This window comes from Branchiostoma lanceolatum, chromosome 15 (assembly GCF_035083965.1).
Source record: "Branchiostoma lanceolatum isolate klBraLanc5 chromosome 15, klBraLanc5.hap2, whole genome shotgun sequence".
Taxonomy (NCBI): domain Eukaryota; kingdom Metazoa; phylum Chordata; class Leptocardii; order Amphioxiformes; family Branchiostomatidae; genus Branchiostoma; species Branchiostoma lanceolatum.
In genome coordinates this window covers 90952-114607 of record NC_089736.1, presented here as the reverse complement: position 1 = coordinate 114607, position 23656 = coordinate 90952, and the positions used below count along the sequence as shown (strand labels likewise).

The 23656-nt window shown below is 46.8% G+C and overlaps 1 protein-coding gene across 11 annotated transcripts; it reads right to left on the bottom strand.

The window, feature by feature from the left end:
- Nucleotides 1-3412: 3412 nt before the first annotated feature.
- On the bottom strand, nucleotides 3413-22372 carry LOC136421238 (mitogen-activated protein kinase kinase kinase 2-like). 11 transcript variants are annotated; one of them, XR_010753404.1, is made up of 20 exons: nucleotides 21920-22372; nucleotides 20230-20289; nucleotides 19710-19851; nucleotides 19324-19423; nucleotides 18883-19059; nucleotides 18657-18677; nucleotides 17817-18137; nucleotides 17131-17316; nucleotides 16578-16645; nucleotides 16081-16157; nucleotides 14237-14269; nucleotides 13273-13368; nucleotides 12716-12928; nucleotides 11886-11978; nucleotides 11441-11589; nucleotides 10962-11090; nucleotides 9220-9349; nucleotides 8426-8600; nucleotides 6587-7530; nucleotides 3413-6527 (listed from the first exon to the last, which is right to left on the bottom strand). XR_010753404.1 is itself a non-coding variant. In XM_066408432.1 (19 exons), the coding sequence occupies exons 2-19, from the start codon at nucleotides 20231-20233 to the stop codon at nucleotides 7302-7304; spliced, it is 2343 nt and encodes a 780-aa protein (XP_066264529.1). In that variant the 5' UTR covers nucleotides 20234-20289; nucleotides 21916-22372; the 3' UTR covers nucleotides 3413-7301. The 11 variants fall into 11 exon arrangements, 10 of the variants coding, with proteins under 10 accessions (XP_066264529.1, XP_066264528.1, XP_066264531.1 ...); XM_066408432.1 differs by having other exon boundaries at nucleotides 3413-7530; nucleotides 21916-22372; XM_066408431.1 differs by having other exon boundaries at nucleotides 3413-7530.
- Between the last annotated feature and the right edge of the window lie 1284 nt (nucleotides 22373-23656).

The following is a 23656-nucleotide window of genomic DNA, read 5'->3' as shown; positions in this document are numbered from 1 at the left end:
GTAGAAAGATGTTTTTAAATGTGTTGGTTTCAAGAATCTTGTACTTGTAGCGTTTCCACATCCTTTTTTAGGCATCAAAGGTGGGAAGCTTGTACGCGACTATTTTTGGCGGGAACATTAGCGGCTTTAATTATGCACACGTGCGCATTCCAACAGGTGGTCACCGAGCCAGGCGCACCACGTGGAGATAAAAAAAAAAGACGCTTCTGTTACAACGTTCTTTTGTTTAAATGTCAACTGAAACTTTCTGCAATATTATAGATTAGTTAGAGACATGCACATATAAACAAACTGTCATTCAATGTTCTTTAAGCACACCACAAATGGGGCAAAATTAACTCTTCCCAAGCCTCACGGTCTTAAATGAAGAATTGTCGCCAGGACTTAAAAAATCCACACATCTTTAAAAGACATAACCTTCAAATTCCCTTACTGGTCACTTAGAAACAAAATGGACAGAATGATTTGTTATTTTATCTTGTATGAACTCGTCTTCTCCACACCACGCCGCCGCCCGTTCGCCTCGCCATGTTGTCCTCTCCAGATTCCACACGCCAGGAAACACATTTTCTCATCAAGCCACCACGATATGTCAGTTTAAATCCACCGGGGAAGCGTCCCAACGTTATGCTTCAAGTGTATGGAAAAGATTCTACGGAAAGAAACCGTAAAAATGAGCCGAAAAGTTGCAAAAAATGTAAAAGAAAACTCCACAGATTCTCTAATGGCTGCAACAACGGCAGTATCAGCTTGGACCATGCTAAATATTTTTTAAAAGGGGGTGTAAAAATCGCCGCATCTAAGTATTGTTATCAATTCCTATTCATACGTGGACTAGTACATTTTATCACAGAACAGATGCATAACCTGTCAAATGAATTGTGATGGTGCTCACCTCATCATTTCAGACTGTACTTATACGCGCCAAACATATCGTCTCTCTTGACATGTCTCCCACAAGACGTTATCAGTTGGAACAATCCTGCTTCATTAATTCAGCTTTTTTGACGGTCATATTTTAACGCCCTCTGTCTCTCAGTCTGCAAACTGCAGCATTGCGAACACCTCATTGTGATGCCTTGCATCAACAATGCATGTTAATTTGGAGAGATGCCAGCACGGTTTGGCAATTCCTAAGGATCTGGAAGCAACAGCACCACATGTTTGCCAAGTTACCACACTATAAGACTCCCGGGTTGCTTATGACAGCGTTTATCTACGGAAAAACCGGTGAAAATAAGCCGAAAAGTGACAAACAAAGTAGAAGAAAACTCCACATCATTCCCTTGGCACCAGTTTGGACCATGTCAAATTAGTTTTTACACGGGGGTGTAAAAGTCACCACATAAAAATTCATTATTTATACACACTGTGATTTATACATACGTAGACAAATACATGTTATCACCTAGTAGGTCAAGAACCTTTGCTTCTAAAATAATTGTTATGTTGCTCACCTCAATATTTCAGGCTGTAACTGTTACTTATACGCGTCAAACGTATCGTCTATCTTGACATGTCTCCCACAATATGTTCACAGTTGGACCAATCCTGCCTCATTAATTCAGCTTTTTTGACGGTCATGTTTTAACGCCCTCTGTCTCTCAGTCCGCCAACTGCAGTATTGTGAACCGTGATCAACCGCACCGTTGCAAGGATAGGATACACCAAGCAGGTATTGTAGAGCCTGCTTTGGTAAACCAAATTAAAATGACATTTGAAAGGAGACACGTCAGAACTCGAAATACATTTGAAACCCGCGCGCAAACTGTGTGTTTTACCGTGACAGTTCCTTCACTTTGGGAAATTCTTTACCCACCATCGGTTTTCAAAAGAGTCCTGGTATGTCTCCTTTCCGATGCCATGTTGATTTAGTTTATCCAAGGAGTCTTTACACGACCTGCTTGGTGTATGCTATGATCCTTTATACAACGGTGCGGTTGATCACAATACTGCAGTTGGCGCATTGAGAGACAGAGGGCGTTAAAATATGACCGTCAAAAAAGCTGAATTAATGAGGCAGGATTGGTCCAACTGATAACGTACTGTGGGAGACATGTCACGTTTTTTACGTGTATTTTTACTGTCTAAAATGTTGAGGTGACCACGATAACAATTATTTTAGAAGAGCTGTCGATCTACTAGGTGATGAAATAGCGCTGGTCTACGTATGCATAGGAATTAATGACAAATAGTTTTGATGTGGCGATGTTTACATCCCCGTAAAAAAAACACATTTCGCCTGGTCCAAGCTGGTACAGCTGTTGTTGTATGAGGTAATGCTCTGGAGTTTTTTCTACTTTGTTTGCAATTTTTCGGCTTATATTTACTGTTTTTCCGTAAATAAACGCTGTCATTTACAACCCGTGAGTCTTATAGTGTTTTAATTTGGCAAACGTGTGGTGCTGTTGCTTCCAGACCTTTTGGAATTGCCAAACTGCGCTGGCAACTCTCCAACTTTTGTGAGCACATAGCAAGATCGTTTTGTTAGTTATTCTTGTTATCTGATTGCCTAGTTTGCAGGTCAACAACAAACACTTTGAGATTAATCTGTTCCTGCTGCCTTTCCCCGAAGCAAAGAACGACATGTAATAACTCTTACTCCTAGAAATATGCTTGCTACGGCCTTGCAACGGTGCGGTCGATTACGGTTCACGATGCTGCAGTTGGCGGACTGAGAGATAGAGGGCGCTAAAACATGACCGTCAAAAAAGCTGAATTAATGAGGTACACGGACGGCTTATTTGATAACTACAGGCTTATTCAATGACTGCAGGTTTATTTGATGACTACAGGCTTACTTGATGACGCAGCTGAACTAAGATCCGCAGAGGTCTGTGGGCACACAGCAGTCGAACTTTCTTTGTTGTCATGAAAGTTTCTAAGTTCAATGCAAAATGCAGTATGCTGAATAACTTAAAAGTTGGTAAATGTGCATGCGCAGACTGCTGATAATCCGATTCCTATTGGCAATCTAAACAACATCCGAGAAGGTCTGATTTTTACTTCGACTGATAAAATACATAGGGCAATAGTGTGGCCATTAGCTCTTATGCAGCAAAGGATAGGCCGGCAAAAATTGTGACGGTTTTCATGCAAGATACTTTAGTATACATATGTGACGATCGATGGGGAGGGCAGGGCGTAACAAAGTCTATATAAGTCATTACACGTACAGCCACCATTTCATCCTCACCATTATCTAATGGTTGCATGACCAGCTTTTTAAAAATAATTTCTTGTCTTAAAATGTGTATAAGCGAGTTCACAAAGTTTCTCAATTACTTCAGTGTCTGTGGATGACATAAAACACGCTTCCACACAGATAGGTGTGGTCTGTAGCCAGGCAACGGTTGCTAGGTAACGTTATAGTTCATAACACTCAGAAATGAAGAGACAAGAGAGGCACCCATCCTTAAAGTGGCCATTTTTATTATGCAAGTTGTACAAAAGTGATGTTCATTTGGACTATGTTTTTTTTCTAACATCCTTTTAATATAACAATTCTACAGGTGCGCATGGAGCCACACTGCTGCGCCAAAACCCCCCACAGAGCCCAACATCAACCCAACCAGCGGCTCTGGTTCCCCTTCCAGAGCCTTGAATGAAGTAAAGGGGGTCTGACATTGGTGACCAGTTTTCTGCCTGAGCCCTGTACACTCACCTCAGCTGAGGGAAATAAACAAAAACAGCCAGGACGGGGAAATATCACACAGGGTCACATACAAGAAAACAACAGTTGTGTTACTTGCAAACGGCAAGAATGGGTCAATAGGAACGACTTTCACTTGTAAACTTCCAGCTTCTGAAAGAATTGTGTTTCACAGTGTTAGACTGAGGTATAAAGGTCAGGTAAGGTATATACGTAAGGTAAGGCATACAGGTAAGGGATACAGGCATGGTAAGGTACACAGGTAAGTTGAGGCGTACAGGTAAGGTACACAGGTAAGTTGAGGCGTACAGGTAAGGTACACAGGTAAGTTGAGGCGTACAGGTAAGGTACACAGGTAAGTTGAGGCGTACAGGTAAGGTACACAGGTAATTTGAGGCGTACAGGTAAGGTGCACAGCGCAGTGGTGTGGCTCCAGCCAACCCGGCTATCTAATTTGTCGTTACTTACATAATTATGCTGTAGTCTGATAGCTGTCCAGGATTCATTCACAATAATAGCCATAAAAAGTACTTCCAACATTACACAGGAGACACAAGAGAACTTGCACAAAGATTATATTCCTACATTCCAATTTTCTGACAAAAAAAGGCCCCGCAATTTGCTATCCTTTGCTGCATCTTTCATATAAACGCCAATATTTACATATTTATGCAGGTATAGTATAATAATGTATGTAACATCACAAATAAAACTGTGCACGGATCTCTCATCTAACATGGATGGTTCGCAATGCTTCGTTGCAGGCTTCGATCTCGGATATCTCTTAAATCGGAAACAGTTGAAAGTATCTCTGAGGAAGATAAATATGTGGGCAGCGCAGAGGTTCCCAGACAGCCTGGAGGGGAGGCTTCATACGGACTGTGCAGGTTCCAAACTCTGTGGACAGATCTGTAACTTGGGTCTGGCGAAATATCATATCTGCACACACGTTGCTGGTTTTGGCACCGTGGCACAGAAGCCATAACTTTGCGGTAAACATGCCAAAGGCACAATAAAAAGTATCACAAGGAACAGTCTCTGGGTTTTAACACTGATTTGAATAGTTTTGAATAAAAGAGGGAAACTCAGGAACAGTCTGTTCTCCAGAACATAATAACTGTAAATTTCGCTGGTCTCCAAAGTCCTGCATGAGCTGTCTGAAATCCTCTGCAACTGCTAGAACATAGGTACAAACTTCCAGCAACCTTTGACCTCTGACATAGGTTCAAACCTTCAGCGACCTTCGACCCCTAACATAGGTACAAACGTCTAGCATCCTTCGACCCCTTGGGCCACACCAACTTATTTCCTTGGTTCTCTGACTTTTCAAGGGGGAGGGGCAGAGAGCGAAACTTGAGTATGGATGAATTTGCTCCATAAAACCGGAGTGCCGGAGGTACAAACCTGAACTTCAGGCTGGGTTTCCGGCGGATTTCACAAAGTAAATCATTTTTTCAAAATCTGAGAACCAACAAATCAAAGTGGCGTCGCCTAACGCAGGTACAAAGGGTGCTCAAGGTCATAGGGACCTACTGAAAGGGGTACCAGCTGAAAGCGGTACCCGCTGAAAGCAGTACCTACTGAAAGCGGTACCCGCTGAAAGTGGTACCCGCTGAAAGCGGTACCCGCTGAAAGCGGTACCAGCTGAAAGTGGTACCAGCTGAAAGCGGTACCCGCTGAAAGCTGTACCTACTGAAAGTGGTACCTTCTGAAAGCGGTACCCGCTGAAAGCGGTAGCTGTGAAAACCTGGGGATAGCCAAGTTTGATCTGTACAATAAGGAACCGGGATGATTAAATACTGACAGCTGGTCGGCTTCGCTGTGGGCAGAGGGAAGTTACGCCGCGGGATTTGGCATAAGTTTGGAAGAGGACCTCTGCTGAAGCCAATGGCACAGAAGGGCTGGATTCTGCAACGTCTCAAGTTTCCACAGATAACCTTGGAATCATCCAACATGCCAACGGAACACAAGGCCTCCGAGTAAGCTGCAGGACCGAAACAAAACTTTGTAGAGGACTTTTTCTCCGCAGATTCTCGACTGTCGAGTCAAGAAATGTTTTGGACTTCTTCTGTGGCACCCACAAGTCAGCTTGTAGGTTGATTTGAACACATCTTATTTTACAGAACACTATCATACACAGCCAGCAGCCGGGTTCCCCCTCCCCCCATATATGGTACATCTGCCTTACTGTATCAGAGGCCATGCGTTGGTCAGGCGCAGCCAATCAGAGGCCACATACCAATCAGAGGCCATGTATCAGACACAGCCAATCAGAGGCCATGTATCAGTCAGACACAGCCAATCAGAGACCACCTATCATTCAGACACAGCCAATCAGAGGCCATGTCTCTATCGGACACAGCCAATGGGAACATTGCACATGGACATCACTACACCAGTTTCCTCACAGACCTTGGGAATAACGTATGATACATCCTATACACAACTGAGGGTACAAATCTCACTCCTTATCATACAAAAATGGCTAAATCAGTTCTCCTCAAGCCCTCGTAGTTTCCAAGGCCTTTTGCTGTTTAGATTTTGTGGCACCCAATTAAATAACATTTCCATAAATATTCTCTTTTTTCTATGGACTAACTTTCCCAGCATTCCCTGAAGAGAGACTGTCAAACTTGGGTCATTCCAACAAGATATAGGGATGGGATTTTACAGCCTTTTCTTTATTTGATGATCACATCAGCTCATACCCCCTCCCAACGGAGCAAATGGTACAGCCTGTTGGCCAAGACGTCGAGATCATCTGACCTTCCAACTACTATTACTACAGGAGGGGGGGTGGGGGGGCGACCTTCAGCCTGACCCTGTCTGTATCAAACATACAGAACTGATACATCAGCAGGGGGAGGGGGGCGACCTTCAGCCTGTCTGTACCAAACATACAGAACTGATACATCAGCAGAGGGAGGGGGCGACCTTCAGCCTGTCTATACAAAACATACAGAACTGATACACAAGAAGGAGGGAGGGGGGCGACCTTCAAACCCATAAACATGTAAGTTTTGACACTGACCCCTAGGAGCGGCATATTTCAATTCAGTGAATGCTCAAGAAAACCAGACTGTTTTGAGGACCATGTTTCAGACTTGGATAGTTTGATTTTCCCCGTCCCAAGTCAGACGGGATAAGGGTGACCCCTGGGTGACCTCTTCCTTTCTCTCACAACATTTACAAACTGCTCTCAAGGGCCACAAGATGGAAGTATCATCAATAATTTACTCTCATAAAACCAACATATTCGCTTTGATTAAAAACCTCTGCATGGCAATGAAATGCACAAATAAATATACAGGTAGTCCAAAGAATTATGTACTGGAACCTCACTTCTTAGGGACCAACCGAGCACAGAACAAATACTAATTTGCTGTTAGAAGTGCATGGCCCCTGATCTAGAAAAACTATCGCAACAGACAATTTGGTCTCATCTTCTAAACTGGCTGCTCTACTCTTGTGTGCCAGTTGAGTCTGAGGTCGGTTCCACCCCGCAACACACAGGCATGGAACAGGCCTCCGACTCACCCATGTGGGCATCACATGACGGTCACATGGGCAGCACATGACAGCCACATGGGCAGCACATGACAGCCACATGGGCAGCACATGACGACCCCATGACATGACATCACACAGGTCAGTAGTTGAAGACAAAGGAGTGCTCTAAGAGTTCTTGGGCCGAAGCCCTCTGTCTGTGGTCTTTCTGGAAGATGATCCTGAGAAAGTCGTGTGCGCAGTCGGAGACGCCGGCCGGCAGCTTGGGAATGGTGGGCTGCGTGGCGATCTTGAAAATGGCTGCCATGGGCTCGTAGTCGAACCACGGGGGCTTCTCTGTCAGCATCTCCACAACTGTACAACCTATAGACCTGGAAATACAGGGAGACATAATGTTAACAACACAACTGTACAACCTATAAACCTGGAACAACACGGAAATATCAGGTTAGCTGTGCAACCTGGCAACTGTACAACCTATAGACCTGGAAATACAGGGAGACATCACGTTAACAACACAACTGTACAACCTATAAACCTGGAACAACACGGAAATATCAGGTTAGCTGTGCAACCTGGCAACTGTACAACCTATAGACCTGGAAATACAGGGAGACATCACGTTAACAACACAACTGTACAACCTATAAACCTGGAACAACACGGAAATATCAGGTTAGCTGTGCAACCTGGCAACTGTACAACCTATAGACCTGGAAATACAGGGAGACATCACGTTAACAACACAACTGTACAACCTATAGACCTGGAAGGGCAGAAACATAGCAGGTTAACAACTGTACAACCTATAGACCTGGAAGGGCAGACACATAGCAGGTTACTAACTGTACAACCTATAGACCTGGAACAACACGGAAATATCAGGTTAGCTGTGCAACCTGGCAACTGTGCAACCTATAGACCTGGAATGGCAGAAATATCCCGGGTTAACAACACAGCCATACAACCTTACAACATAGTCGAAATATCCCGGGTTATCAACATAACTGTACAACCTGACAACTGTACAACCTGACAACTGTACAACCTGACAACTGTACAACCTATACTCCAGGAACATATGGCAGGTAAAATATCGGGTTAACAACAATCCTGCCAAGCACATGAAGTGATAGTTTATGGCAGCCGGCCCACTTCAAAATAAGAATGCTACAAGTACCGACCAGTCAGCAATTAATAAACACCTTAACTACATCCTACATGCCAAGACTCCTGAAGACTTACATATAACACCTGAAGACTTACCATATATCAGCTTTTCTGCCGTAACCTTCCCCATTGATGACCTCTGGGCTCATCCAATATGGCGTCCCGGTGACCGTGCGCATTCCGGTGGCGCTGCAGATCGTCTGGATCCGCTTCGAGGCCCCGAAATCCCCCAGCTTCACGTTTCCTGAGGAGTCCCTCAATATATTTGCACCTGGGGACGAGGAGGGACATGTCAGGGGTGGGTCCACCTGGGTGGGTTCACATGGGTGGGTCCACCTGGGTGGGTTCACCTGGGTGGGTTCATGGGTTTGGTCACATGGGTCCGGGGCTTCGTATGGTTGTGTCCATGGGTGGGTCTATGTGTGAATTCATCTTGCCAAGCAGATATCACGTTGCTATGCAGATATCATGTTTACCTTTGATATCCCTGTGGACGATCATGTTGCCATGCAGATATCACGTTGCTATGCAGATATCATGTTTACCTTTGATATCCCTGTGGACGATCATGTTGCTATGCAGATATCATGTTGCTATGCAGATATCATGTTTACCTTTCATATCCCTGTGGACGATCATGTTGCTATGCAGATATCATGTTGCTATGCAGATATCATGCTTACCTTTGATATCCCTGTGGACGATCATGTTGCTATGCAGATATCATGTTGCCATGCAGATATCATGCTTACCTTTGATATCCCTGTGGACGATCACGTTGCTATGCAGATATCACGTTGCTATGTAGATATCATACTTACCTTTGATATCCCTGTGGACGATCATGTTGCTATGCAGATATCACGTTGCTATGCAGATATCATGCTTACCTTTGATATCCCTGTGGACGATCATGTTGCTATGCAGATAGAGAATTCCCTCCAGAATCTGCCGCGTGTATTTCCGTGTGACGTTCTCCGTAAGAGCGCCGTACTGCCGAATCTGGTCCTTAACGGAACCCTGCAACAAATGAACAAACAAACGAAAAAACAATAAGCATGTGAACAAACAAACATTGAACATGTCGACACAACTCCTACAGGGTTAGAGATTGAAGCTGGATGTTTACAAGTGGAGACATCCCTGAAGGCTCTGTACTCACCCAGGCATGTACTTGTGTGTACAGGTGGACTCACCCTGGCATGTACTTGTGTGTGTGTACGTGTGCTAGTGACTCACCCAGGCATGTACTTGTGTGTGTGTACGTGTGCTAGTGACTCACCCCCGGCATGTACTTGTGTGTGTGTACGTGTGCTAGTGACTCACCCAGGCATGTACTTGTGTGTGTGTACGTGTGCTAGTGACTCACCCTGGCATGTACTTGTGTGTGTGTACGTGTGCTAGTGACTCACCCTGGCATGTACTTGTGTGTGTGTACGTGTGCTAGTGACTCACCCTGGCATGTACTTGTGTGTGTGTACGTGTGCTAGTGACTCACCCCCGGCATGTACTTGTGTGTGTGCACGTGTGCTAGTGACTCACCCCCCGCATGTACTTGTGTGTGTGCACGTGTGCTAGTGACTCACCCCCGGCATGTACTCCATGAAGATGCAGAGCCTGTTCTCTGTGTGTGTGCGTGAGTGCGTGTATGTGAGCGTGTGTGTGTGCGTGAGTGCGTGTATGTGAGCGTGTGTGTGTGCGTGAGTGCGTGTATGTGAGTGTGTGTATAACTCACCCCCGGCATGTACTCCATGAAGATGCAGAGCCTGTTCTCCGTGTGTGAGTGTGTGTGCTTGAGTGAGTGAGTGCGTGAGTGAGTGCGTGCGTGTGCGTGAGTGTGTGTGAGTGCGTGAGTGAGTGCGTGTATGTGTGTGTGTATAACTCACCCCCGGCATGTACTCCATGAAGATGCAGAGCCTGTTCTCTGTGTGTGAGTGTGAGTGCGTGTATGTGTGTGCACGTGTGTGTGTGTGTAACTCACCCCCGGCATGTACTCCATGAAGATGCAGAGCCTGTTCTCTGTGTGTGTGTATGTGAGTGCGTGTATGTGAGTGAGTGAGTGCGTGTATGTGCGTGAGTGTGTGTGCGTGAGTGAGTGAGTGCGTGTATGTGTATGTGTGTGTGTGTATAACTCACCCCCGGCATGTACTCCATGAAGATGCAGAGCCTGTTCTGTGTGCGTGTGTGTGAGTGCGTGTATGTGAGTGAGTGTGTGTGCGTGAGTGAGTGTATGTGAGTGTGTGTATAACTCACCCCCGGCATGTACTCCATGAAGATGCAGAGCCTGTTCTCTGTGTGTGTGTATGTGAGCGTGTGTGCGTGAGTGCGTGTATGTGTGTGTGTGTGCGTGAGCGTGTGTGTGCGTGTGTGTGTGTGTATAACTCACCCCCGGCATGTACTCCATGAAGATGCAGAGCCTGTTCTGTGTGCGTGTGCGTGAGTGCGTGTATGTGAGCGTGTATGTGAGCGTGTATGTGTGTGTGTGTATAACTCACCCCCGGCATGTACTCCATGAAGATGCAGAGCCTGTTCTCTGTGTGTGAGTGCGTGTATGCGTGTGTGTGCGTGAGTGCGTGTATGTGTGTGTGTGTGCGTGAGCGTGTGTGTGCGTGTGTGTGTGTGTATAACTCACCCCCGGCATGTACTCCATGAAGATGCAGAGCCTGTTCTCGTCCTGGATGCAGCCGTAGTACTGAACTATCCTCTCGTGCTGCAGGTTCTTCAGCAGCTGGATCTCACACTCCAGAGCTTTCACTTCCTGCTGTAAACACAAACAACAACTTTCACTTCCTGCTGCAAACACAAACAACAACAACTTTCACTTCCTGCTGTAAACACAAACAACAACTTTCACTTCCTGCTGCAAACACAACAACAACAACTTTCACTTCCTGCTGCAAACACAAACAACTTTTACTTTCAGCTGTAAACACAAACAACTTTTACTTTCAGCTGTAAACACAAACAACTTTTACTTTCAGCTGTAAACACAAAGAACAGCTTTGTGTGAGTGTGGAGTGACCTTGGAGGCCTCGACGTTCTTGGGGTCCAGGTGGACCTGCTTGAGCGGTGTGAGTGAGTAAGTGAGTGAGTGAGTGAGTGTGGACTGACCTTGGAGGCCTCGACGTTCTTGGGGTCCAGGTGGACCTGCTTGAGCGCGAGTTCGCGGCCGGTGTCGGCGTCGTAGCAGAGGTAGACCTGCCCGAAGGCGCCCTGCCCCAGCAGCTTGCCCTGACGCCAGTTCGTCGGCGCTCGCGGCGCTGCAAAAAAACAGGAAAAAAGTTACGGACCTGCTATAGGCTCAGCACTCACATTTCTGACACTATTGTTGCCTTGACAACCATAGCTGTTCCCATAGCAACCATGGCTATTCCCATAGCAACCACAGCTGTGTCCTCTCATCTACTGGGAAGGAAGGTGTTGGGTTAGTACATGACAGGAGCAGTCGCCATAGCTACGACCTTTCACCCTGCTGGTCCATGACCCCTCACCCTTTCCCATCACCTGTAGTTAGTCCCATTCTCCCACCAAAAGTAACACAACGGGAAATTCCTACATGTGGCGGATCCTCGGTTTGCTACCAGCAACATCCACGGCTTTCTCTGGTACGCATTGATCAGAGCTACTGTGGCGGCATCCCTTGCCGCTACTGCAATATAAACAACACTCATCACACACGGCCTAGGGGGTCTCTACTGACAGACTTACCATCAACCCTCCCCACTACTGCGACAAAACAACACTTATCACACACACAGCTGGGATAACCTAGGGGGTTTTCTACTAGGGGGTCACTACTGACAGACTTACCATCACCCTCCCCACTACTGCGACAAAACGACACTCATCACACACAGCCGGGATAACCTTGGGGGTCTCTACTGACAGACTTACCATCAACCCTCCCCACTACTGTAACAAAACGACACTCATCACACACAGCCGGGATAACCTTGGGGGTCTCTACTGACAGACTTACCATCAACCCTCCTTACTACTGCAATATAAACAACACTCATCATGCACAGCGGAGATAACCTAGGGGGTCTCTACTGACAGACATCATTGATTATAGATTCAAAGACTTACAGACACTCATGATGCAGGTGAAATTGGCCTAGGGAGTCTTTACTAACAGACATTACACAACACTCATCATACAGAAAAAAAACTTTACTGACAGACCACTACCATCAGAGAGTCAAACTGAAAAGTACAAACTTATTTCCCCTACTGAGTCAGCCTACGGAAGGTAAACTTCAATAATCCTTGTGGCACACTTGTGTCTCCTGAGGGAGAGACATCACATTACATGTTACAAGACTTGCATGGTTTCCATGGTTACGGTGTGAGGTTTGCAGCGCGCGTCGCGGGCGCAAAACTTACATGACTTACACCTCGCCGGGTTGAGGTCCTGTAGGCTCAGCACGGCAAGGTCGTAGTCGGAGTCTCGTCTCTCGGAGTCCGTGACCAGCCCGCTGCTGCTGCTGCTGTTGCTAAGGGAACGCTCGCTGCCCGACCTCGGGCTGAACGTGCCCACCGGTCTTCTCAAGGTCGGGCTGGGCTGCGGTCTTCTCGTTCTGGGGAATGTTTTACGCCCTGCGGAACACAAACACGCCGTTATACAGGTTTTGGGGCAGAGAGAACACTGTTATACAGGTTCTGGGGCAGAGAGAACACTTTTATACAGGTTCTGGGGCAGGATGTTTGTGAGACAAGCCAAATGCTCGTCATCCCGGTAGTTGTGAAGCGGCCGAGGTGAGGTGACTGGTTAATGACAAGTCAGTTAGTCATGTGGCATTGTACAGGAGTCCTGGGTTGGAATCTTCTGACGTGCCACTGATGTTGTGCCCTGGGGAAAGCACTCAACACAACTTTTCTCATTACCCCCAGGTGTAAAAATGGGTACCTGACTTCAGTTGGGGAGGTAAAAGGAGACTCACCGTCGCTATAATCGTGGTGCGGGTTTGTCATGATGGTGGATCTTCTGGGGTACGTTCCGCCTTTCCCCGCGCGCTCCACGTGCGCCAGCTCGTGTTCTGGGCAGGAGACAAGCAAGCAATATATCAATCAATCAATCAATCCATCCATCTAGCAATTAATCAATCAATCCATCTATCTATTTATCAATCAATTAACCAGAACAATTGGACAAACGTCCAGACTTCTCCTGGAGCTATACATACCCAGCATGCACCAGGGCTATGTAACACACCCAGCATGCACCAGGGCAATACATGTCACACTGGGTTTGCTAGAGGAGCATGACAACACTGGTACTGTACATGGTACATGGTACTGTACATGGTACATGGTACATGGTACTGTACATGGTACTGTACATGGTACATGGTACATGGTACTGTACATGGTACTGTACATGGTACTGTGCATGGTACTGTACATGGTACATGGTACTGTACATGGTACTGTACATGGTACATGGTACATGGTACTGTATATGGTACTGTACATGGTACATGGTACATGGTACTGTACATGGTACTGTACATGGTACATGGTACACGGTAACTCTTTACTGTACAATATACTACATGGTAAGTCTTTAGAGGAGGAATTTCGGCAGACATATGGAGGTGGGCCGATAAGCTTACGGACATTTTTTGCACCTTCATTTCAGAAGTTATAACCACATCCTGCTACAGGTGCGAACAGCAGGCTTCATCTTTCAGCACTTTTCAACTCAACACAACAAGTTCCAAATCAGGTGTCAGTAAAAATGTCCAAATCACTGAAGCGAGTCACACGCCTGGCTTTGAGGCTGCATCGGCAGTCCAGCCACACTGGGACAGACACGGCTGCTTCGTAACCAATGAAAACATCTAATTTTTACCCAACGAAAGCGAGACAGGCACGACACGACGTAATGAGAAGTGAGGTGGTTACCTGAGACCCAAGAACGCGGGCCTACAAACCCGGCTGCCGGCGGAGAGAAAGACAAAGCGTAAGAGCAGAACTATGATGTCATCATGGGAAATTTCAGCCAAAGTGTTCAAGCCACAAAAATATGATCATATCAAACAGGGAATCATTGTCAATTATGATAAAACAAGCTTTCGATAGATACAAAATACAATTATTCGATAAAGTAACAATGGCTGGCAAACATTAAACTCCGGTTGTGTATCACACACATATACCAAACACATCAACAATTTCCGTCTAACTTCAGGTGGGATTGTGGACTTACACAGCAGTGTGGCGGACAGATCAGATTAGCATGAGGAAACAGCACAACATTAGTACAAGAACAGCACAGCTTACGCCAAATTGCAGTTACTCAAGCGCCTGGATGAACTTCAGATGAAACCGTCAGATGTTTCAGGTAGCATCCGATACCTTTCTCCAGTGTTACTGCAGTCACTTGAGTAACTGCTGTTTGGTGTATCTTATTACCTGGATGTCTAACCTTCATCAACGTAACAACACAGCCTATAATATCTGTACCTTCACACAAACAGGGTTACAACATCAGTTCTGTACCTTCACACAGACAGAGTTACAACATCAGTTCTGTACCTTCACACAGAGTTACAACATCAGTTCTGTACCTTCACACACACAGAGTTACAACATCAGTTCTGTACCTTCACACACACAGAGTTACAACATCAGTTCTGTACCTTCACACACACAGAGTTACAACATCAGTTCTGTACCTTCACACAGAGTTACAACATCAGTTCTGTACCTTCACACAGACAGGGTTACAACATCAGTTCTGTACCTTCACACAGACAGAGTTACAACATCAGTTCTGTACCTTCACACAGACAGGGTTACAACATCAGTTCTGTACCTTCACACACACAGAGTTACAACATCAGTTCTGTACCTTCACACACACAGAGTTACAACATCAGTTCTGTACCTTCACACACACAGAGTAACAACATCAGTTCTGTACCTTCACACACACAGAGTTACAACATCAGTTCTGTACCTTCACACACACAGAGTTACAACATCAGTTCTGTACCTTCACACAGAGTTACAACATCAGTTCTGTACCTTCACACACACAGAGTTACAACATCAGTTCTGTACCTTCACACAGAGTTACAACATCAGTTCTGTACCTTCACACACACAGAGTAACAACATCAGTTCTGTACCTTCACACACACAGAGTTACAACATCAGTTCTGTACCTTCACACACACACAGTAACAACATCAGTTCTGTACCTTCACACACACACAGTTACAACATCAGTTCTGTACCTTCACACAGAGTTACAACATCAGTTCTGTACCTTCACACACACACAGAGTTACAACATCAGTTCTGTACCTTCACACAGAGTTACAACATCAGTTCTGTACCTTCACACAGAGTTACAACATCAGTTCTGTACCTTCACACAGACAGAGTTACAACATCAGTTCTGTACCTTCACACACACAGAGTTACAACATCAGTTCTGTACCTTCACACACACAGAATTACAACATCAGTTCTATACCTTCACACAGAGTTACAACATCAGTTCTGTACCTTCACACAGACAGAGTTACAACATCAGTTCTGTACCTTCACACAGAGTTACAACATCAGTTCTGTACCTTCACACAGAGTTACAACATCAGTTCTGTACCTTCACACTCACAACAGGCAGGGTTTCAAAAAGGGTTGAACTTGAATATCTGCTGCCGTGAGTTCTGTTCAAAGTGTGGCTCTTGTTTACTGCACAGTTAAGTTTCTTGCCATTTCGAAGAAACCAGACTCACCTCCGAGGAACTCGTCTGAGAAAGCGGAGGAGCTCTTGGTCCGGCTCATCCTCAGTCTGTTATAGTAGCTGTCACTACTGGCGGAAAGGAACAGTCAGGCAAACAAACAACAACAAAACAATAACACAACAAACAACAGAAAACAATGTATCAATGACTACATGCACAGATCGTCATATCTTGCCTACTGCTGCCAAGGCTGCAACCAGTTTGGGGCTTGTTTGTCTTTATACAGCCCATACACGGATTGTACTAATTTTCTCCACCCCCCTCCCCTTCTGGATGAACCAACTACGTACCTTAGTCTCCCCCCCTCCCCCATAAGAACCCACCCCGTACCTTAGTCTCACCCCCCCTCCCCCATAAGAACCCACCCCGTACCTTAGTCTCCCCCCCCCCATAAGGACCCACCCCGTACCTTAGTCTCCCCCCCTCCCCCATAAGAACCCACCCCGTGCCTTAGTCTCCCCCCCTCCCCCATAAGAACCCCCCCGTACCTTAGTCTGTCGAGCGATGCGGAACTGCCCGAGTTTTCTGGACTGCTGTACTCCAGAGGGTCGACCGACTGAAGGAAACACGCAACATGACGTTAGAAATAAGACAGAGGTGTCTGTAAGACATAAGACAGTGGATGTCTGTAAGGCAAGAATAACTCCTTATCTCTGAGTCTAGGCTTGACTCCGGTATGAAGGTTCTTACCTCTGAGTCTAGGCTTGACTCCGGTATGAAGGTTCTTACCTCTGAGTCTAGGCTTGACTCCGGTATGAAGATTCTTACCTCTGAGTCTAGGCTTGACTCCGGTATGAAGGTTCTTACCTCTGAGTCTAGGCTTGACTCCGGTATGAAGGTTCTTACCTCTGAGTCTAGGCTTGACTCCGGTATGAAGGTTCTTACCTCTGAGTCTAGGCTTGACTCCGGTATGAAGGTTCTTATCTCTGAGTCTAGGCTTGACTCCGGTATGAAGGTTCTTACCTCTGAGTCCAGGCTTGACTCCGGTATGAAGGTTCTTATCTCTGAGTCTAGGCTTGACTCCGGTATGAAGGTTCTTACCTCTGAGTCTAGGCTTGACTCCGGTATGAAGGTTCCCTCCCCCTCGATGGAAGTGTAGGAGCTACTGTGTCGCACCTCCGAGTCGGGGATGTAGCCGGGCGGGGGGGACTGCCGGTCCGTCTTCTTCTTTGTGGCGTCTGTGGTGGACTTGGACCTGGAGATGGGCACCGGCTTCGTGCCTGAGCTCTGGGGGGGAGGGGGGGGGTTAGAATATGTTAGTTTAACTTTCACCGTTAAACAGTCAGTACACCAGGACTGTCTCCAGACATGTCCCTCTGTCTCAGGACGGAAATTTGCTTGTTAGGACAGACATAATTTTACCCCATCCGTAAAAAGGCATTGTGACATGAAATAGTTGAAAACATTTTTTTTTTTAGCTTAAAAGGACGGGTTTAACACGAAAATGAACAACATGGGCTCCCATAGAATAACTTAAGTGGGATGAAAAAAATTTTAAAGCTGGAGTCAGCCCGACAGTACACTTATAATCTATCGTAGTGTCGACTTACGATTCCTTTTTACACAACAAAAACCTCTGCAGTAACATCACTGTTCTATGCCAAAGGAACCAAGAAAACAACATCTCGTGCTGTAAGAAGAAAGCAAAGACAACCTAAAGGAAAGGAAAGAAAGAAAAGTTAAGGGAACATCAAGACGGCACGTTCACGACTTGACTAGAGTCTTACGTCTCCCTCCCCTTCTTCCCCCGCGTCTTCCAAGGCCTCAGCCTCGGACCCCGCCTCCTTAATGGACTCTTCGATGTCTTCCTGTGGCGGAACAGAAGACGTGTCGGATATGGCCTCCTTGGCGGAGTCGTCAGGGATGCTGGTGTCCTCCTTGACGGAGGAGGTGTCTGAGTTGTGCTCCTTGACAGACGAAGTGTCTGAGATCGTCTCCTTGACGTCTTGGAGCTCCTCCTTAGCCGACGTGCTGCCTGTGTCTCCCACCGAGGCCGCCTCGGACGTGTCTTCCCGCGTCGACACAGACACTTCCGACGCCGTGTCCTCCTTAAGGAGCGCCAAGGAGCAGCAGGAGCCAAGGAAGGGGCGTTAGAGTAAGGACAGGCAAGAACTTTCACTTTCACACAAGAACTTTCACTTTCACACACAAGAACTTTCACCTTCACTTTCACTAGGACACACTTTTACTAGACAAGAAGTGTCTTAAAGCCAGAGTCCTGACATCAGCACTGAACACTGTTAGTCACAGCCTCACCGACTAGTCTAACAACCTGATCAGGATAAACTCTCGAGATGGAAAATACAAGAGACTTTGGAAACATCCTCAGAACGACAGCAGTGCCTAAGTAAGGCCTGATATTACTAAAGCTGGAGGCACTGCTCGCAGTCACAGGTGTTTACAGGTATTCTTTACAGGTGTCTTGAACAGGTGTTGTTTCTCAAGTGCTCTTAACATGTGTTGTTTACATGTCTTGTTTACAGGTGTTTCAATGCGTTCTTCACAGTTTTTTTTACAGGTGTTTTGAACAGGTATCTACATTCTATGATAGCAGAGGAAATGCTTACAGGAATGCTGCAGGTGTCCTCCTGAGGGCAGAGGTGAAGGGGTAAAGGGTAAAGGTTAGAGACAAGAAAAGCCATGACAAAGTTTCCTTCTCATACAGCGGCCTGATGAAGTGATCACCTGATGGGTGACCTGATGCTGAAGGCTGGTCAGTAGCCCATGGGGCGGTCCCTAGGGCGACCCAGGCAGGATGGGTTAAGAACTATGGGCAAAGGACGGCAGACTTACGCTGGTGGGTGGGTGGAAGAGGTCCCGCAGCGGCCCGTGGGGCGGTCCCTGTGGCGACCCGGGCGGCGTGGGGTTCTCCTTGCATAGGTAGATGCGCAGACTCTTCATGTGGGGGTTGTGGTCCAGCAGGATGATGGCCTTCTCAAGGTCGGACTGGTTCAGGATCGGAATGGAAATCTGAAACAGGTCATGGGTTAGAGGTTAAAGGTTAGTTTGACTGGTTCAGGATCCGAATGGACATCAGCAACATGTCATGGGTTAGAGGTTAAAGGTCAGTCCAGGATCGGAATGGACATCTGCAACAGGTCTCAGGTTAAATGTTGGGATCAGAGGTCCCAAAATGGCAAAGGAAATCTGCAAAAACAGGTCACAGGTTAAAGGTCAGGATCAAAGGTTACAATAGCAAAGGAAATTTTTGTTTCTTTGTTTGTTTGTGCTTACCTCAGTGTTAGTGTAGAACATGGTGAGTAGCTGCCCGTACGCCGTCTTGACTTTATTCTGTAAGTCTTGGAAGTTGACTGGTCGGGGGACCTGGATAATTCTGCGGGCAGAAGTGAAACAACAATAAATAAGCGCTCCCTTGTACATGTGTCTTACATGTGTCCTGCCTGTCTCTTTCATGATGTGTGTTATACGTTCCTTACATGTGCTTTATATGCACCTCACAACATGAGTGCTACATGTGTGTTACATGCACCTTACAACCCTAACCCAGGTACATGTGTCTTACATGTGTCTCATATGTCTAACCTGTGGTTTTGCCATGATAGTGGAACTAGTTGTTACTTGACCTCTCTTACTGCTACTGGACAGAAACACCAACTCACCTTTTCTCCCCCTGGAACTCGAACTTGACCCTGACGTCTGTCTGGGAGGAGGATTTGGAGCTGGAATGTGACTTGTGCCACGCCGACTGCTTCATGCCGGCTGCAAGGTCATTCTTTATGGAGTTCAAAGCCTCTTTTTCATCTGCAGTAAACAAAACAGATCACTTAGGATGTACATACCGACCCATGGTAACAGCTCACTTAGGATAGACTGACCATAAGGTATTAGCAAAAGTTCTGTACTGACCCATGGTAACAGTAGAAGCTCTCCACTGACCCATGGTAACAGTAAAAGTTCTATACTGACCCATGGTTACAGTAAAAGTTCTATACTAACCCATGGAAACAGTCAAAGTTCTATACCTGACCCATGGTAACAGTTAAAGTTCTATACTGACTCATGGTTACAGTAAAAGTTCTATACTGACCCATGGCTACAGTAAAAGTTCTATACCTGACCCATGGTAACAGTAAAAGTTCTATACCTGACCCATGGTAACAGTAAAAGTTCTATACTGACCCATGGTAATGGTGACGTCTGCCTGTCGTGTCACTCATCAATCTTCAGCCTTGCACAGACCTGTTGGAAAATATATAAATTAGTCCTCTTACTTATTGTAACTTACAGGTACTTAATTTAACTTACACTTTACAGGTACTGTACTTACCTTGGCGGTGCTGTACTGCTACATGTTTACAATGTTTTGTAGATGTAAATAATGTACTGTACAAAAGATAATGTTCTATGTACATAAATTTTGACGTTTCTAATACATGAAAAAAGAAAAAGTAACCAAATTGAGCTGGTATTAGCGGTATCATAGTCAAACCTGTACATAGTAAATGCATGGGGGGCGTGCAGTTACAGCTATACATGCTATTAGTGGTGTTTATTGGGGGCATCAGGGTCTTCTGACAAACATTTCCCCGCACTGTGTCTTAAGTTTCACAAACAGCAAAAGTAAACAAAGTCGTGCTGTTTACAAGGTTTGTTTTTGTAATGTAAAACAAGCAAGACACAAAACAAAGCTGGTGTCCAAAGCTGGTGTCCAGTCAAAAGGATTTCCCAGTTTAGGTACGGGACAGGGTTCGAGTCAAAACATTTCTACTTCTCAGACAATTTTGATAGGATGATGTGCTATGGGGAGCCAGGTGTGGGTCATTTATGGGTCAGTTTTAATTACATGGTGTGCTATGGGACAGGTTTGTACGTTTGTGGGACAGTGTTACTGGATGATGTGCTATGTGGAGCCAGTTTGGTGTGTTTGTGGGACAGTTTTAACAGGATGGCGTTCTATAAGACAGATCCGTCCGTCTGCGAGCCCCTGAGCTGGGCGTGAGGTCCCCGGGCGGGCCGGGCTGTGAGCCCGTGAGCTGGGCGTGAGGTCCCCGGGCGGGCCGGGCTGTGAGCCCGTGAGCTGGGCGTGAGGGCCCCGGGCGGGCCGGGCTGTGAGCCCGTGAGCTGGGCGTGAGGTCCCCGGGCGGGCCGTACTTTGATCTCGGCGCTCCTGTCTTCAGGCTCCGCCGCACCTTTTGTGCCGCTCCACTGACGCCGCTCGGGCTGGAATGTCCCGCCCCCCACCCCACCTGCGTCTCTCCGGTACACACGGGCTCAAATACACGGGCAGACCTAACCCTAACACGGGCTGACTAACCCTTACAGGGGCTGACTAACCCATACAGGGGCTGGCTAACCCTTACAGGAGCAGACCTACCCTTTACACGGGCTTAACCAACCCTTACACGGGAATAAACACGGAACACCTGAGTCTGAGGATCTCTCCCACCGCCGCCATGGCGTGTTTATTATGGTACCCGAGTCGGGCCGAGCTGGGGAGGGGGAGGGACGGGCCCGCTCCTGAAGGCGGGTAAACCTGCCGATCGCGCGGGGAAACGCTAACGGGGGCGGGGGACGGGAACTGGGGGACGTCCGGGCCCAGACGCGGCGGTCAGGCCGAGCTGTGGAGCCGTCAACTCGCGGTGTGGCGGCGCTACGAGCTGAACTGTTCCGCGCACATCCGCCATCTTTAAACCACAAAATGGTGGCCTGTCCGCTTCTAACATGGCCTGATGTTGTTGGGAGGGGAAATGTGCGACATCCAGGCCATAAAGGGGAGGTTTGGGGTGTGGGAGGGGGTTATTTGTTTGTTTGTTTATTTGTAAGAGGCGTATAAAAGCACTTGTACTCACAGGAAAGCTCACCCACCTACCTGACAGTAGTGCAAATATCGCAGGTACTCTCCAGAGTAAGTCCGGGGTTATACCGAAGGGTTGCGGTCCTGTAGTCGGGCCACACACACGCACAGCACCGTAGGATGGTCCCACACACGTCCGGGACGGCAGGACGGGCCCTACACAGCCACGGGGCGGCAAGATGGCCAGGAACAAGCGCTAGTGAGCCTGGTTTGGGCCGATCAGTGCAAACAAACATGGAGAAACCGAGCCTCGCACAGGAACCGCAAGGCCCGACAAAACGGCCATAAATCCACGCAGAACGGCGTCAGGATCGCGCATCCAGGCATCCTACGGACGGACAAACATCTCTCTCAGTCCCACAACATTCCTTCAGCCGCGATCCGCCTGAAAAACGCACAGAATCCCGCACTTTGGTCGAGATGTTTCAGGTTATATGTTCTGCCGAAATCCCAGGTCTAGCTGATGCTGTCACAAGCGCTAAAATTAGTGGTTTATGTAATGTTAATAAGTAACGATCGTGTACGATGAAATGAAATGCCAGTATTTTATTAATAATCATCAAAACCATATGTGTTGCATTGTAGACAATTATACTATAATATTTAGCTATGGCAGGTTCAACTGGATAGGTTTGGGTGCGTGTTGCTGCGGTACCTTCCTCCTGGCTGAACCATGACGTCACCGTGTTTACCTCATGACGTCATCCAGCGGGTCACAGGATTTTGGCGCGAAGAGAAGGTGGAAAACTAAACTTTTCGCTGTAATAAAAATTCTTCTTCAATTCTGGAATCACGATCGACAAGATATTCAACTGGTGGTTGAGAAATGGACACCTCAGGTAAAATGCCGTTTGAAAATTGACCTAATTGACCTAACCCAGCTCGGCTGTATCGGTGTTTGGTTTGGTTCTCTTCAGAGAATATTGCTTAATATTTTAAGGTTATGCGTATACATGATATGTTACCTATGTGGCGTCAAGTATCATAAGGGAACATCCCTTTATCTTTGTAGATCTCTTTTTGATGCATTATGACAATTTTATATTGGTTTTTAATACAGCGGCAAGACTGCGATGCAGTTCTAGTAACAGTTAATCTGAGCTTCTTTCGCAAATGCGCCGCACGTCAGTGGGACCGCCAGGGGAAATCTGCCCCAAATTCGCAAAGTTGCCGCAATGATCTGTCGCCAACAGGACGCAGTCCAGTGACGTTGGAACATATCGAGGAGGAGATGGCCGATAGTAGCATTTCCGACCCTAATCCACTCCTAACTGTGTTTCCATGGTTACAGACGCACCTCACGAGTTGCGAATCAGACGTTCCAGACCCCATGAACTTGGCAAAGCCGAGCCTGATCAGACGGACGGACCGCGGGAAGAGAGTACTGCAGCTCCGTCTGGCGGCAAGAAAAATCACTGCAGCCCCGCGTACAGCAGGCCTGAGGCTCAACTGGTAGCAGCCTCACTGGCAGATGAGCTCCTGGTTCCAATTAGTTAGTAACTTAGAGAACCCGGTTCAAATCCGGGGAAGGGCATCCTGGTTGAAGCTTCATTCGTCTTTCGGAAGGGACTGCGGTTAATTGGGGGTCCCGTGATCGAGGAGGTGCCTCGAGCATGGTAAATTGAAATACATGTACACTACAACAGCCTTAAGTTACTCAGATGGGTACCTACTGGATGTACTTCAGATGAAGGCACCAGAACAGCCTCATTACTTTATGGGTACCTACTGGCTGTACTTCAGCTGAATATT

Bases quoted from the DNA above. Each gene is read 5' to 3' on its own strand.
- LOC136421238 (XM_066408432.1), bottom strand. The intron at 17,317-17,816 runs GTAAGACTCTAG...CCTCCCCCCCAG, and splicing joins GGGAAGAAGGGGAGGGAGAC to AGCTCAGGCACGAAGCCGGT. The intron at 11,590-11,885 runs GTAGGAATTTCC...GTTTTTTTGCAG, and splicing joins AAACCGAGGATCCGCCACAT to CGCCGCGAGCGCCGACGAAC.